Genomic DNA, 18,048 nt, shown 5'->3' with positions numbered 1-18,048 from the left:
ACCAAAACAACCACATCTTGCTTATCCTTATCCAGGGCCATTCAATGCTTTTCAAGTACTGTGTTGTAAAGCTGCAAGGCCCTACAAAGGTCAAGCTACAGCAGAGTGATTACAGACAACTGACAACCAATGTGTGGGCTACTGGCACCAAGAGAGTGAAGTGATGTCAGCGAGGCCAGCAGCCAATCAGAAACACCCGAGGGCCTTGTTTGTTACCATATGTTGGTGTTGAGAATGAGGACTAGTGGGTGGCTTCCCAGATACATGTAGACCTCCAAGCCACACTAGCTTAAATAGGGAGACTGTCACATGTAATCCCTCCCCAGCAATTAAAGGCAATTTCCATCATGTTTCCATCACCATCATGCGGTTTTGTATCCAGACCACAATAGTCCATTATCATTGCTTGTCAATAGTCACAGTGCACAGAGCAAAGAAGCACACACACTGACACACAAATGCATGTGCGCATACAGTATCCATGAACACAAAATATTTGTAGTGTATATGTGTGTGCAGACTGTGTACACACACACACACACACACACACACACACACACACACACACACGCACACACACACACACACACACACACACACACACACACACACACACACTCATTATGCCTGTTATAGCAACACCATACTCAAATTACTCTAATCAGTACACGTCAACTCTATAGTCATGTGGTTAAGAGAAGACGGATCTGTCGGATTTGTCATATTCCATCCTGATTTTGGCTTCTGAAGTTTGCAGGAGTGGCCCGTTTTGAACAAAATACCTCAAATCATGAATGCAGTGTCCGAGTGCCGTGAAACTCGCCATGCACATTCCCGCTAGGCCAGGGGTCTTCAACGTTTTCAGGCCGGGGACCCCCAAACTGATGGGGAGATGGAGCAGGGACCCCCTACCACCTCGTAGGGTGGGGGGGTCGGGGCTACGACATATTTTTTATTTTAAACAAGTACAAGTTACAGCGACCATTTCTAAACATACTACTTATTAACTGAGAACAAATGTCAATAATATCACCAATCTGTCAATTGCATAGTAATCATGTATTCAAGCTATTCAAAATGGATAGAATCATGATTTATTTTTTAACATAAATGTGGAAAATGGCAAAAAAACAAAAAAAAAACATTTTTTGAAATCTTTTTTTTTTTTTTTTTTTTTTCAAGCAATAATTTCGCGGACCCCCTGCAGTACCTCCGCGGACCCCCTAGGGGTCGCGGACCCCCTGTTGAAGACCCCTGCGCTAGGCCAAGGAAGAAATGGCACCCTACATTTTCAGTTCGGCCTCATGGTGACGCTATACAGGGCCAATTCACCCCTGGACTGATTGGTGAGAAACTTTGCACTCATCGGCCTGGCTGGAGACATCATATCACAATCTATAATACAGCCTCAGTGTGTTGATAGACTGCCTGATCTTAACACAGCCTCAGTGCTTAAAGGAGTAGTTCACCCCAACATGACTTTTTTTCTATTGATTACTCTGGCGTGAGTAATCTAGAGCTCTGCATGGGTCCCAAATAATTTACTCCTTTAAGTTTTAGTCCAGTGGTTCTAAACCCTCTCTGGATCAAGGCCAGTGTTGTAATAGTCTTGGGTCGGACGCCCCCGCCGCCCCATATGTTTTCTAAGCAGGGGTCTCGCCTCTCACGCAAACGAACATGCATTGATCCCAAAACCCCCCAAGTTCACACCTCGCCAACGCTTTAGTGTCACAACAGGATGTTTTAACAAAGAAACAAGCCTACTGTATATGCATATCCATAGACCTGTATCTTAGGTGTTGAGCGACGTTCGTGGGATGTCTCTACATAAGCGACCCCCCCGAACATTGACTCACTATTGCACCACTGATCAGGACCCACTTGAAAATCTCTGAAGTGTTTGCGGCACATCTGTGGCTTTATTATGGCTTTATTTTAATAATCAATCAATTGATTGTGTTCCGGCTTAGATCAATGGAACAAACGTAGTATACTTTATGTTCCCATTTATCTGTATCACAATGGAAAATTATTTTTCAAGGCTTTAAAAAAATGTCTTTACATAATTATTTTCATATCAATGGTACATTATCAATATAAGATCTTCCGGTTTTTGCCAATTATTTTAGGCCCACAGGTTGAGAATCACTGTTTCAGACAAAGTGCTAATAAGTTCCTGCCATATAAAGTCAGGCCGGAAAAGCTCTCCAATCATGTAATGGAAGTCTTGCTTTGCCCTGTCTGTTGCATGTTTTCTTTTTTTTTTTTTTTTTTTGCAATCCATCACATTAGTCTTACAATTGGCAGCTTCAGCTTATTACTGACAAATGCTGCTATAAAAGCGATTCACTCCGACCAGTTTTAACCTCTTGAGCACTATTTTTAAAGATTTTCCAAAGTTTTCTAGATTAAATAAATAAATAAATCACAAGTAGCCAATCTACAAGCTCACAAAGCATTGCATCGCATCATGTGCTGAACATTTTCACCTACAATGACAACTAAAATATGGATGCCAGGGTACGTGCAAGTAAACCCTTGCTGACTAAAACGTAGGAGCGTGACACTGTAGTTGGAGGGACCCTCCCATAATATCACAATTGTGATCCAAACAACAGCAAATGTGTGTCTATTAAAAGCCCATTAAAGGAGTGACACAATAGCCAAGTGGTTAGGGCACATAACATATAGGGCAATATGCTTTTTTTACTTAAGCAAAAGCAACACTGCAACACTCTGTTAGAGCATGGTCACACCGCACTTTCATTCACATTTCAATGGGAATGGAGCGGTTTGCTGCCATTTGCCGATTTCTGCAAATAAAAGCTCCATTCCTGTAGCGTAGAATCCAATATGTAGGGCTTATATTGAATATGGGCGCTACTCGCCCGCCAAGGTTGATAATTATTAAGTATGAGCCATGCGAGTCAGTCGCGTTCGACAACAACCATATACAGTACATAAGGCTGGGGGGCCAAGGCCTTTATATTCCTTGAATAATCTCAGATCTAGTCTAATCTGTAATCTCTAGTCTCTAGTCTATAGTCCGATCTCCAATATTGTGGTGTGATCTTCTGAAAGTCTAAACTTGATCTGATAAAGTAGGCCTGATTCTTCGATTCTTATAGTCAATTGTGATCTCATTCCGCATTGCGACATCATGTTGTATTGTCTCCGAATAAGTTTGTATATTCTTTTCTACAATTCCCTTTCCGCCCTCATAGTAGAATAAAAGTGCAGTGTGAATGTGCCCTTACAAGCAAATGTTCGTAATAAAAATGTACTTGAGTAAAAGTACAAAAGCATTGCTTTCAAAATATACCAAAAGTACAAAGTACTTATACAGAATGTCCCATTTCACCAGTTTTAAAATAAATAAAATTTATAAAAATCTTTGGGAGCTTGTAGATCGGCTATTTTCAAATGGCCAAAATGAGCTGAAGTGGTTCATGTAGTATGTTTTGTAAATCTACAAAGAAATTAGTAACTAAGGTTTTCAAAAAATTGTAGTGGAGTTAGAGTACAATATTTGAAAAAAAAAGAAAAAAAGAAAAGAAATACTCTAGTAAAGTAAAAGCCCTGCTTGAAGCTCCTAAGCCCTCCTCTGGTTAAGGGCTCACCTCTGTGTTGTGCAGTATTTATTTGGTTTCCCAAGTTCAAATCCCGGTTGCAATTACATCTGTCCGTCAGGAGAGGACTGCCCCGCAGATATAACTGCCGCTCTGAGAAATAGGTCTATAGCTTAAACAGTCACGCGTTGTGGAACCGTTTGAACCATTTACAAATGGAACCATTCGTCTATTTGTACACTCTACCTCAGAGTTATGGGCGGTCATTGAAAAGTTTAAGAACCACCGGTATTGTAATTGTATAGCAGACGTGAAGCCCACATGCCAGCTCTGACGGTGTGGCAAAGCGATTCCGGAAACGGTTCCATGTGATGGAACCGATTCCTTCGGTTCCGGATCCCGGCGCTCAGTGGCGTCACAAGGGGATGGGGGGGGGGGAGTGGGACTGAGTTACAAGGGCCCAAGGTGGAGGGGCCTGGAATTATTTTATACTTTAGCTATTGAAAAATAGCACATATACAAGCTCACAGCGTGGCACCGAGTGCCGCGCTGCGAGCTTGTAGATCTGCTATTTTTGAAAAGTCTTGAAAATTTGTGCAAATCTTTGAATATACGGTATGTACTTTTTAAGCGAACATTTGTAACTCAAATTTTGCTTCTGGGGGGTCCCTGGAACTAAATATTTTGATATGGGGGTCCGTGGCCAAATATCATTTTGGGGGTCCTTCACATGAAAATATTTGAGCACCACTGACATAGAAACATGTTTTTCAAAAAACCTTAGAAGGATTTAGAAGACATTATAGAATGTCTCAAAAATATTTAAGGACTTGCACAAATTTTCAAAATTTTTCAAAAATAGCAGATCTACAAGCTCACAGCTGTGAGCTTGTATATCTGCTATTTTTCAATAGTTAAAGCACACAATAATGCGTAATAATGCGTTACCAGTGTAAATGGGTTAAACCTCCCCCTTTGAAGAACATTCATGGGGGGCCCGCAGTGAATCCTTGTACCCAGGGCCCAGAATTTGGTGCGACACCCGTGCAGCTACCGTATCTATCAGGTGGGTGTAGGTGGGGTGTAATTTATTCCTGTTATTTCCACTGATTTAGGTCAATGCCTGAAATCCTGTATGAAACATACTTAACTGTGTGCATGACAGAGAGATTGTTGGACAGAGAGAGTGTGAGACAGTGCACCCACCATGTGTGCACCTACTATGATGTGTATTTTTATGTGCGTAGGTTTGTGTCAATGTATGACGTATACGTATGTGCTGTACTGTATGTGCTCGCGCACGTGTGCGTGTGTGTGTGTGTGTGTGTGTGTGTGTGTGTGTGTGTGTGTGTGTGTGTGTGTGTGTGTGTGTGTGTGGTTTGCAGGCAGTTCCCTTTCATTGGGTCCCTCTCCACTCTACAGGGAGGGGAGAGCATGCTGGTCTCCAGGCAGGAACGACAGAGGGAGGTGCACAAGGAAGAAAAGATACTAATCACACACACAACACCAGTGGTCAAGGACCCCCAGATTCATATTTATTTGGCGGCGCAATTGAACATTGCTTACTAAATGTAAAAGAAGAAAAGGTTAAATAAAGTAATGCAAAGATCATATCCATGTTGGCAGTGACTGTAGTTGGAGCACAGTCCCCAGGAACACTGTCTGCAATGAGCTGTGCGTCAACACACCACTGACTGGAGTCCTTCTGTCCACAGACTTCAATGCAGGCAGCAGCTTTGTGCCGATGGGACTTTGAGGTAATGAAAGCGATACTGTCTAATAATGGTAGCGCTACAGGTCTGAGCAAAGTAGTAGTAGGAGAAGAATAGTAGGATAAGTGCTGAAGAAGAAGTTAATTAATTGCTGCACATCATCATAAACCATATACCACAGGCTATGGCGTCTGGAGCCTGCCTGTGCTGTCCAATCGGGCACCAAAGGGGTCAAACTTGCCATAGCATTTTTTAATGGATTTAGATTGGAGCTTGTGGATTTCATGAACGTGTAGTTTGAGGAGAGTATATACGCCAAACCATAGTTGTGGCTGTATCTGAAGGTGCTGCTTTCCTGACAAAGTACTGTGCTCTCAGGGTAAAAAAGACAACAACAAAAGCCTAACATAAGGGTCTTCAACGGGGGTTCCGGGACCCATAGGTGTCCTCAGAGTTACTACAGGGGGTCCTCCGAATCTTTGTGTGATAGAAACCTTTTTTATATTAACTACCCAAGTGTCCATATTCTGAGAACTTTAGCCAAAAATAGCAGATCTACAATCCCACAATGCCTCGCACCCTGAGGCGTTGTGAGCTTGTAGATCGGCTATTTTTGGCAAAGAGGTTTGGTGTAGAGGGGAAAAAGGGCAGACAAAGTACAGAGTGAAATGTCAAGTTTATTAAGTATTGACGGTTCAAGTGGTTAAATATCTGAAAACACAAATTGACATGAATCCAAATGACACCGATGATTGTGCTGTCAAACAATAAGGAAACTATATATGGAATCTATGAAAAGGTTGTGGGGGTCCCTGCTTCATCTCTCTCTCTCAACTAAGGGGTCCTTGGCCTGACAACGTTGAATACCCCTGGCCTAACATCATCCCTGACTGGTCAAAACCCCAGCTGAGCCAAGGCATTTGTAGTCCAGCCAAGACTTATCTGTATAGCCAACACACTGCTGCCTTTTAGCTCAGCAGGCCCACTGCATGGGCGCTGTCCATGGTGCTGAAATCAGTTCTGCTCACTCTCTACACCAGTGGTTCTCATTTCTCAACATGTGGGTCGGGACCCCCAAGGGGGTAAATTATTTTGGGGGGGGGGGTCCTCAGATGATTAACTTAATGTACAACATTCTTTTCTCTCTCAACAGTAAACAAACCAACAAAGATTAAGCGTACAGAGGGTATCTGCCCGTTTCTAAAGTGACAATGTAAGGACTTTTTAATACCTCTACAAATTAAACATTGGCCAAATTGTCAAATAATAGAGGTAGAAATTGCGTGAGCATGTAGATCGGCTATTTTCACAATAGAACCATGTTAAACTAAATGTAAGGCCTCAACTCTTAATGCTCATGGGGTGTGGGTTCAAATATAAGGTTGAGAACCACTGCTCTACACCAGTGTTTCTCAAACTTTCAAATTTCAAGGTCTCTCCTTAACTCTGACAGTGTACAAATGAAATGCCAGAGTTAACTTGTATGGGTCAATTTAGACCCCCCCTAAAGGAACCCACAGAGTCCACTTTGAGAACCACTGCTCTACACCTTCACAGACACTCCTAGATTCTCTGCTCTCGACTCTCCCTCTCAGTTTCTCTTCCTCTTACTATAAAAAGAGAAGCACAAACAGGTGCTCCGACTCCCACACCGCCGTCCAGCGAGACAATGAATAGGCCTGATTCATTTCCTTTTCACTACTGTATTCCTTCTCGTCCTGTCATCCGATCTATGTATTTAATTTACCCATCTCTGGAGAGGGCCTCGTGGAGACGTTCAATAAAGTGTAAGTGCCTATCAGCCAGGCAGTCACTCCAAGGAGGGCCTCCTCTCACCACTCTCTCACTCTCACTGCAGTGATTCAATGTTGGCAACCAACTCTGGAGTGGTGTGCACTGTGCACGCAGGCTACCTCGGGCACATTGCTGTTTCCCTGCCTCCCCTTCCCCAACTCTGTAACCCTCTGACCCTGCTCTAAGTGTTCTTTCCTCTATTCCCTTATGTTCATTCCGAACCAGGCATAAGCATTTAGAGGGGATGGGGCCCAGAAGGCTACCCTCTGCCTGCTGCATCTATCACTGACAGAATCTCACAGGTCAGCTGAGAGGGAGGGACAATGGACTTATATAGAGCAGCTGTGGTGGGTGGGTGGGTGGGTGTGCGTGCGTGCGTGCGTGCGTGCGCATACTGTATGTGTATGCATGGCCGGTTTGTGTGTGCAATCTGTGCATGCTTATTTACCTTACAGCAGCCTAAATTCTAATCACTAATAGAAAAGGGAAATGACTGAAGAGAACATTGATGGAAATACAGGCAACTTTGTTAAATTGCATCATTTTGAACTCCCGTAACAGAATCAACAGAAAATAATGCTGCTCATTCATGGGCTGTCCAAAGCACAGGCCACACTTTACTGTTAATGTTCTGCCACCAAGACACTACAATACATCATCCTACCACGGCCAGTTAGCAATGAGTACAACTTCTTGGCTTCCATTCAACAAAACATGCCTCCACCTCCCCCTTTCTATCTGCTCTGCTTACTGTAGCTTTCCTCCTTTAACGCTTACATTCAGGCCGGGAACACATTTTAGCTTATGGGAGGGGCTTACAGTACATGTACAGTATGTGGCAACATATTTGTTTTTGTAGGCTAATTATATGACTATAGGTTAAGCCTAAATGGGTTAACTTCAGTCTCCTCTCCTTTCATCTTCTTTCTCTTACAATATCTTCTTTCTCCTCTCCTCTTCCTACACAGGTCTTCTTTCTCCTCCCAAGGAGCATGCAGAATGTGAGTTCCTGAGCTCCGTTTAACCTGAACTGTTAAAGGCTAAATAGCTCCATTACCAATACCTGGTGCCTTAATGCTGAAGCGTCTGACAGGTGTTCAGAATTGCTCAGGTCCTAGTTCTTTGGTCTCCAAGGGGGCTGTCTGCCCAACTGTCTGACTGCTTCTTCAGCTCATTCCACTATACAGTCCAACAGGTGCATTGCTAGTGGATGACCATGTGCAGACTTAAATGTACTGGTTCTGTAGCATGTCCACACATAACCCATGCACACCAGAGGTGCATGAGTGCATATGCACACCAAGGTACAGGGCAGGGCACACAGACACACACACACACACACACACACACACACACACACACACACACACACACACACACACACACACACACACACACACACACACACACACACACACACACACACACACACACACAGTGGCAACACATGGCTTACAGACTGTAAAATGCCTAATCTGCTCTAACATGCACCAGGGACCAGGGGATGATATACCGTAGGCCTCTAGATGTTGCTGTCACTGTTGTGCTCCATTCTTTTCATGGCCAGCTGAACAACAGTGTGAACTGGGTTCCCACAGTGAGCTAGGCTCAGTGAACCATCCAGATGCAGATTATCTTCATTCACTACTCACTGGTCCTGGATTCAACATGCAGCATGTTACAAACAGACAGGCAAGATGGGCTGATGTCTACAGTGGCTTGTGTTAGAAGAACAAAGCTTCCGTGTGTGTCTGTTAGGATCAAATCAGAGAAAGTAGTGGGAGGAACAGACATGAAGACTTTTTATTGCCCACTTTAAAGAAAGGCACTTAATGTACAAAACGATTGCTTTTTACCTCTGCCAAATGCCAATGAGTACAATTACTTTGCCCACCTGTCTGTCTGTCTGTCTGTCTGTCTGTCTGTCTGGGGCATGGCAGAACAGAATAAAAAAGACCTGCACTGTCTTCACTAGCTCAATAAAGGAAAAACGATTAATCACACGCTACATTTCGGTCAAAGACCTTCTTCAGGCATCAGAGCCTGCCTTTGTTCAAATATGAATAACGAGAAAGAGAGGAATTGAACCCCCATTTGCTGATTTCAAGCCAGCCACATAACCATTCGTAGTAAAGCCATTACTCTGCCTTGTCAAGGCAGTCATGGACAGACTTCCACATTTCCTAAGCCGAACAAATAACGCACGCTCCTTCCAACTTGGATTCCAAGACGCAGCTTCAACCATTATAGAAGAACTCCTCTAGTTCCACGACACATGCCTTGATGGTTGCTATCCTCATCAGCACCCTTGTATTCTATATTTGTGTAGCAATATTTACCATCAAACTCATGAACAGGTAAATCTGCCTGAAGAAGGTGTTTGATCTAAACATTACACGTGATTAAACATTAAATGACAGTGTGCAGAACTGATTACAGTAAGATCCTGGCAGAATACTTCGAAAAAAGCTTAGCATGGGCCTACAACTGATTAACCGATTAGCCCTGTAGCATTTCCTAAAGGGGCAAGTGAGAAATCAGGGGTGAAGGTTGTGGTTTACCAGGCAAGGAGTGTGTGTGCAAAGTTTGGCATGGATAGGGGCAACGGTGCCGGAGATAAGAGTAGGGCCAAAAGTGTGACGTGACGTGACGGACAGACGGAGGGACTGATGGAGGGACTGACTGACAGACAGGCAGTGGAGGTTTTCATAGTAACTTGCGACCTGATTGTCGCAATAAAAAAGAAAAAGAAACCATTCATACTGTTGACAGCAAAAGTTGTTGCAAAACCAAGTAACCACTCTCCTATATAGATACCTTTTCCAGGGAAGTGTGCTGGCCTTGCCATAGTGTTCAGGACTGAAGGAGGAAATGAAGCCCTCCTGCAGCCACTGCTAACAGGTGGCCCTGCTGACTGGTTCATTGGTCCTTCACACTGGCCATGACAGATGGGTCATGATCTGACAGTGTGAGAGTGGCAAACGTTTAACCACTTAAACCCTGTTCAAAAGATGTCTAAAACAGACAATCTACAAGCTCACAATAAGTTGTGAACTTGAACACGTCCGGATGTATTTATTTCGCCTATAATGACATGAATGACAAGGTTGGAAGTGGTTAATTTTGACGAGGGCTGAGTGGTTGCAGCCAGGTGACTAGACAAGAGTGAAGCTCATATCCGTTGATATCCTGCTTGCCTATACACCCTTTACATGTGATTCTTTCTGCATGCATAGCTTGTTTTGTCTCTTTATCGCAATCAAATCCAAGTATCTAACAACTAGCCTTCAAGTATCCATCTATTAAAAACGTCTATACATCCATCCCATTCGCCATTCTTATTCAGATTGTTTGTACAGTATACATGTTACTGCACACATAAAACCTTATACAGTAAACAGGTAGAAAGAGATAGGGGTTTGGAGCAGCACTTGCTCTTCCCCTCCCTCTGTTCAGCGCCCATGCTCTTTTCATTTAGCCAAGCAAGTGATGAGTCACATCCTGCCCGTGGCTCATCAATTACCCTGCCATGGCATACAGTGCCAGTGTGGTGCGGGTCACCCCCCCTGAGTTAGCTGCTGCCGACGTGAGGGGCACAGCAGAGCCAGGGAGACACGCTGAGATCACAAAGGGAGGTTGACGGAACCCATGAGAGTGGGAATGGACCACCGGGGAAATGAATGCATAACAGATAAACCAGTGATGATGGAGATGGAGAGGTGGTACATGATAAGGACCTAGATTAGAGCCTGTATGAGTATGAGAAGGGAAAACTGTAGGTAGGCAGTAGGTATGTACAGTGTGTGTTGTGTATATTTACTGTATGTATGTATGTATGTATGTATGTATGTAGGCTATGTATTTTTAGATAGATAGATAGATAGACAGATAGATAGATAGATAGATAGATAGATAGATAGATAGATAGATAGATAGATAGATAGATAGATAGATTCTACATGATGGAGACACACATTAGATCGGTGCAACCGTCAACTCAGTGGGCCAGAGGGAAAGGTGTGACTTCACGTCAGCCTGTCCCTGCAGCAGGCAGGGATATATTTGAGTTTATTAACAGCAGTGACCGTGCAGCTTATATTGGCTGCCAGCTGGAGTGTGAAACAGACAGACTAGAGTGAATGCTTTGCCCTCACTGGTTATCAACACTGCTTGCATGTAAGGTCCGCAAAGCCACAGGTTCTCTTTCATGAAATTGTAATGAGATTCTAGTCAGATCGCGTAGTCTAGCAATATGCACATCAACCATCTTTGTTTCAGGACAGGGCCAAGGGGGATAGTGGACAATAACCTTCTTCATAATGTTTCTGCTCTTGACGGATGTGAACTAAGGTTTTGGAAGATGATGTTTACGCTAAGGAGATGGACAACAAATATGCATAATACAAGATAGGGATGCAAACAGGATTTTGAGCAGCTTAGATGACAATTATGTAGCCTTTGTTTACGATAATTAATGCAGGGAAATCAGATCAAATGTGTAGCACACGCCAGCTCCATATGCATTTTTTTTTTCAGCAGGCCATGCAAAACTAATTTTTTGACAGTACTCCTACAGATTGTATCCAAACATCACGCAAATCGGTACACAGTATCTCGATAGTCATTAAACTAAACGAAAGTCTTTCAGATCTTTCAGATTCCATCCTGATTGGCTAAGATTGGCTTCCAAAGTTCCCATTAGGCAGAGGAAGAAATGCCACTTCAAAATGTTCAAATGAGCCTCATGCTGGTGCTATAACAGGCTGATTTGTGCACAGTCTGTGTAAAACATTTTATGTGCACTCCCTAGACTAGAGGCCAAAGAAAAACCTTTTATAGCGCCACCAGGAGGCTGACATATGCAAAACATTTTTTTTGGATTTCACTCTTTCAGATTTTATTCAAATGTCATGCAAATCAGTACACATGATCTCATGTGATCAAGACGGATCTGTTTGATTTGTTATATTCCATCCTGATTGGCTCAGATTGACATCTAAAGTTTGCAGGGGTGGCCCACTTTGAACAAAATGTCGCAAATCATGAACGCAGCGTCCGATTACGATGAAACTTTGGATGCAAAGCACTACATTGAGGAACAAATGCCACCCTTTCAACATTGCCCAATTTTAGTGCCACCGGGATGCAGACTTTTGTAATTCTTTGATTGTTGCATTCTGAACATTGCTGGCCCGCAATAACCTACCTTACCTGGTGGAGACCTGTGCTCCGAGGAGCACAGGTCTTATTTTATGACGTTTATTCAAGATCTTGAAGACATTCAAATAAAGAGAAAAATGCATATGCAGCTGCAGCGTCCAACATATTTGTTCTTTGTTTTATAGTCGTATTCTGTGATCCGCGCCTAACGAAAGTGTCTGGTGTGTGTTACGTTTTTATTGGATTGGATTGGAATAAGCTTCTTATCATCTTAATTTGCCTTTGTCAGAGAAATGAACAAGGGGACAGCCTGCAATATCCAGTTCAGCCGGCTACCCCTACATCTAGATTTACGACCAAAGGTGATTGGGCCTATGCTGAACCCTTGAGCAGCTTATATGGCTCATTTATACTCTGCTTAACGACCGTGTCGTAGTCTGGCAAAACAGTGTTAGCCTACCGACAGTATGAAGTGTCTTAAAACACATCATAGCTTTTATGGTGTTATTTATTAAAACCAGTTATCGTTCAAGCCTTTTATGACTCAGACCTTGTTTATTTAGTTGTAATGATGATATACCAAATATTTGTTTTGACCGTGTTTGGGGGTGGGAGGTAGGTGGAGAAGGTGATCTCTGTCACTGCAATAATACAGGTTAAGGCCATGGCTACACAGAGCTGGATATTTCTGAAGCTAGACATTTTTTTGTGCTGTTGGGGTTTGCAGCCACACGCAGCTGGATATTTTGGCTGTGAAACTGGATATTTTTTAAACCGAATAAATAAGTGGAGAGATTGAAAAATATCCGATTCACTGGATCGGTGTAGACAGGGAACCCAGATATCTCTGAAGACTTTACTGTGTGTGTGCTTGTTAGACCTACCGTAGATATCTTTGTCGTGTGGACCTAAATATTTTTCTATGTGGATATCTGAAAAACAGGGATATATGAAATATCCAGCTCTGTGTGGACCTAGATATTTTTCTATGTGGATATCTGAAAAACCGGGATATATGAAAAATCCAGCTCTGTGTCAGAGCACCAGAGGACCTGAACAGGAAGAATAGTATACTATGCACCGTGCCATCTTCATGGAGAAACCCCTCACTGTCTGGTGAAAACAAGTTGCCGGCAACTTCATGTGTATCAGAGGTGGCACAAGCTTGTCTACACCCTCCTTAATGAACCAACCGGTAGGGGTCGGCAAACACAGCACAGCAGTGACATGGGACTATGGTACAAGGCACAACGACTACATTAGGAGAAAAGTGGGAAAGTTCTGAAGAAGGGGGAAAAGATTGACAGGAAGCATGGAATACAAGACAAGACAGACACTGAGTCAGATATCCACCACTTTATTCATCAATGACTCAGAAGAAAGGGGAAAGGCTTTGCCCAGACTACTTTATTCTGGTAAGGCTGAGTCATCATCAAGGGCCCATGGGAGGGTTTATAGAATTTGATAACAACTTCTTCATTAGGGAGCTCCACTGATATCTGCACAGTAAAATGCTGTGTGCTCTTCTCAGAGTATGTCTTCTGTGCTGACGGTGCTAGTGTCAGATCTGAGAGGATTATACAGCTATCATCAAGATGGGTGGAGGAGGATGACAATGAAACCTTAAGAGACAAGACCCTAATTTATACAGTACTCCATTGTGCAACCATGTCGAGTGAGTAAAATAACTGATTTGTAACTCGTCATCATTCGTTGTTGTTTGATAGTTGTAAGTAATTAGCCTTGGGAACCAACGGTTTCTGAGCCATGTGGCCCAGAGGTCAGGAGACTATCTCCTGTTTCTGTAGCATGAGGCAGTTTGATATACAAGTACACCCCCTGGACATGACGCTAGCAAGTGACACTAGCAAGTCACACTTAGTCACAGGAACCCCCAATCCAACATTTGATGCTGAGAGCCAAGCAGGGAGGCATTGTGTACCATTTTCTAATCTTTGGTTACGGTATGACTCAGCTGGGGATTGAACCCCCGACATACTTTAAATTATTTGAGAAATAGCGAAAAGCTTGTTCTACAAGCAATCTACAATCTGTAAGTTATAGATCGTCTATTTAAACAAGCGTAAACGATATGGAAATAATGATGGAAATATGACAATACGACAAAGTTTCACCCAGATATGTTTATACAGATAATATAAACAATTCTAAAGATTATGCAAAGACAATTGTGATTAGTTAAATTAATTGTGATCAGGCAATTATGTTGTGATTGTGATAGGCCTAGGAGGATATACAGTATATGATGGAACTTTGGGAAAGGTGTAGTCACTAGGTGGACAGTAGCTGCCTAATACCTTCCCTTCAGATAAGCAAATTGTGTTTATTGCGACCATAGGTCGCAGTTTAGTATGTGAACGGTCACAGCTTGTCCGTATGTATCTCTGTTTGTCTGTCACGCCTGACACTGTGGTTCTATGGGTTTGTCGCTCTGACACTGTGGTTCTATGGGTTTGTCGCTCTGACTCTGACGTCACTGTGATGTCAGGGGAACCACTCTTAACAGATGGGTTTGCCGCTCTGACATCACGCTCTGGCTTCACTGTGATGTCACACTATATATAGTAACAGAATCCCTTCTATGGCCATATATGGAGTTCCCTGATGTCATCAATATTAAGCCCATATCTAACAGGACTTCATATGGGAATGCCCATATATGGAGGCCACATCGGCCACATACCACACTAACGGCTGGTTCTACAGACAGGGATCTCCATGTATGGGCATAAAATGGTATGATGTCAGATGTCATAGACATCATAGGACTTTCACATAACGAATAACTGAGTAAGCATGTTTGGGCTCTCACAGCATATCTCCATATACAGTTATGGATCTCCATATATGGGTACCAGGGGTATTATGGGTAACTGGTCCGATATACATCACTGGCCAGATGGCCAAGAATTGTCGCCCTGAGGCTTCTTACTAGTATATGAAACATTGGAGTATATACAAAATGCAATGGCACACATGTTCTTGTTCATTTATGCAGAGGTGTCCATCTCATGAGGGGAAATCCCTTTTGATCATCAGTATGCAATAGCAGATCTACAAGCTCACAATGCGTCGCATCGCATCGTGACACATCGTGACACATTGTGAGCTTGTAGATCTTTCCTACTTTACCCAAATGTAAATAGTGGATATTGGCTTGCAAAAAAAAAAAAAAAAAAAACATTCAACCCCAACAACCCATACCACACACAAACACCAGTTGCTGAAGCCAGCAATATATCGAAACTGTACTGTGCACAACACTCTTGCTCATCACCTTTGCAAAAATATTAATACTTATATTTATACTGGCCTAAATCTTGAATATAATGTAATTACACAATTAAAACATATTGGCACGTATATTCATAATTGAATTAACCTTGTGTTCAGCAGCATGCAAACATTTCCAAATCTATAAACAGTAAATGTTTGCCACCACCAGTTTCTCCTGAGCTGTGTACAAAGGCTGTGGTGATACTAAAGATACAGGAATCTCTCTGGAATAAAGCCACAGGAACATCCCTGCCTGGGCACTCACTCTGTCCCCTAGGTTTCAAGGTGTCCTCACCGCACCATTACCTTACTCGACACTCTGTGTTGACTAACTGCCACTTTGAGCGCATGTGACGTTCTATTAGCAGGCATAAAGAAGGCCTCTCTCATGAACAAACAGTGGGGGACTTACCATATTTACTACTGCCAGACTTTAATATCTATATCACATGATTTACTAATTGTCGCACACACTGCCCTACTGTACGTAAACAACGCTATTCAATATGAATCCTTTGAACAATTCTCAACCTTTAACATCAACAAGATAAAATGCAGGCCAGATACACCGCAATAGTTCCCATTGCTGTGTCTTTGTGTTCCTGTTGACTCCTCACACCAGTGTTGAGTAAAGTGGATGAATACAGTGTCAGCCACTGCAGCTGCAAAAGGCCACTGTGCTGAAGGGGGAAAAAAGGCTTAGTAATCCTTTGGCAAAGACTAGCACCCCAGACACAAGCACAATGATGATCCATACAGAAGGGGGTGGACAATGTGTACTTTGGGTCACCAGACACTGACACTGTCCTTGTCAATGACAACTGTATTTACTGTATCTGTCATCATGAAGCCATAGTGGTATTTGCATGTGAGGTAGATGGCATATTGATGGTCCTAGGTGCTGATACTGGGCACAGTCAAGAGTGCGACATGTTGCTTTTGGATGGCCGTATCTCCCGGATGGGTTCAGCGTCCATTGCTGGGGATGTGTGGCCAGTCCTGTCAGGGTTGCTGTGTTGTTTAATCAGGTGTGACAGCGGCCCGGTGTGACATTATCACATCCAGATATGTGCGAATTAAATCAGCCATTGGAGGCTTAAGAACAGCAAGGGTCTATTAGGAATGTGCTATGGAAGGTTGATGAGTGCAGACAGGTGTTATTTCAAAGACGGAGAAAACACAAAAAGGCTCCTAGAGAACAATAGAGAAATGAATAACATTTGTTTCTGAATCATTCACTCAAGCACCCTTCATGTGTGTACAACTTGTCAAGTGTGGGTGTAAGCAGTGAATGGTGCTAAACCCACACAGTTTGAGCATAAATAGACCTCAAGTACAGTACTACAGGGCAGGCTGACATAGTGCTTATTATTATTAACAAAATAACTATCATAATAGACAGTAATTTGTGTGAGAAACATGTATAGGCTATTTTGTAAGATGGATTATTTATGTCTTAGACTCTTAATGCATAGGCTAATGTGGATGACAAGTGGACCACAGTGAGACATAGGCTACTGTAAACAAGGGCGTACAGCACACACACCTGCATGTTCCTCCATGCTATGCTGACTGAATCGATTCCGTGTGTGCGTGGCTGCATGGAATTGGAGGTCTTTGCACCCATCACGTGGAAGGCAGAGACATTGATCATAGCACTGTACACAGTACACTCTTCACCATGGGCTGCAGTATTGTCAATGCCTTGCAGTGACCATGCAAGCCATAGCCATAGCCATAGGACCATGACTTGATGAGAGTAAAAAAAAAAAACGAAATCACGGTGGCTCCTGACTGAGTCCTAAATGAGGAAGGCTGGCTGTGCAGCCTGTGCGTGTACCCACTACCCAGTACCCACGGCGAATGTTCTGATCCGATAACAGACCAGATAACGTTGCGTCTAGACATTCACCCTGAGAATGCTGGACCACGCCACATGGTCAAATAAGGGGGAATCGTACAATCCGGCGTTATATGCATTAATGATGATAAATATACGGCCTAAATGCTGATTGTAAAACTGCACTTCTTGCAGTCATAACAACCCAATGGGCTATACATAACACAGGCGTCTTATTTGAGGCTCAATTCTGGAAGGGCGCATCATGCATTCATTCATTCATGTATAACAGATTACAGACATGCTATAGCAGCACAATACTTTCCAATTTGCGTCTCCGTATTCCAATCTCCCATGCAAGCCAGCCTATTTTCCTTCAAACGGTGTGTGTGAAGCATATACGCTGAGTATCCATCGGTGTCCATCCCATTTGGCAGCGATGCCAGCGAAGGATGCCTTTTGGTAACCGCTGCATGCATCGCCAAACGAGCGACAATGAAACATTGCATATTTAGCGTCCCAAAATATCCGGACAGATAAATATTTCGCTTACCTGTGGTGTGCACTAAATCGATGGCAGACTCGGTGAGTATGTTCGGGTCACTTTGAGATCTGCCTCGTTGAAGAGTACAGCAGCCCTCTATTCCATCTGATGTAGCCATGGGGATATGGAGGA

General features: G+C 43.1%; 1 protein-coding gene across 1 annotated transcript in view; it reads right to left on the bottom strand.

Moving 5' to 3' along the window:
• The window catches only part of phactr3a (phosphatase and actin regulator 3a), a gene marked incomplete at both ends in the record, with an annotated part of 48,376 nt that extends 30,342 nt beyond the window's left edge, over positions 1–18,034 (bottom strand). The window contains one exon of the mRNA XM_080732654.1: positions 17,926–18,034. Within this exon, the coding sequence (XP_080588780.1) occupies positions 17,926–18,034 (109 nt within the window). The remainder of the gene's footprint in view (positions 1–17,925) is intronic.
• Positions 18,035–18,048: the final 14 nt, after the last annotated feature.

This window comes from Nannobrachium achirus (genome assembly GCF_963921795.1).
Source record: "Nannobrachium achirus genome assembly, chromosome: 9".
Lineage (NCBI taxonomy): Eukaryota > Metazoa > Chordata > Actinopteri > Myctophiformes > Myctophidae > Nannobrachium > Nannobrachium achirus.
Note: the sequence above shows the minus strand (reverse complement) of the source record. Positions and strands in the feature narration are given on the sequence as shown.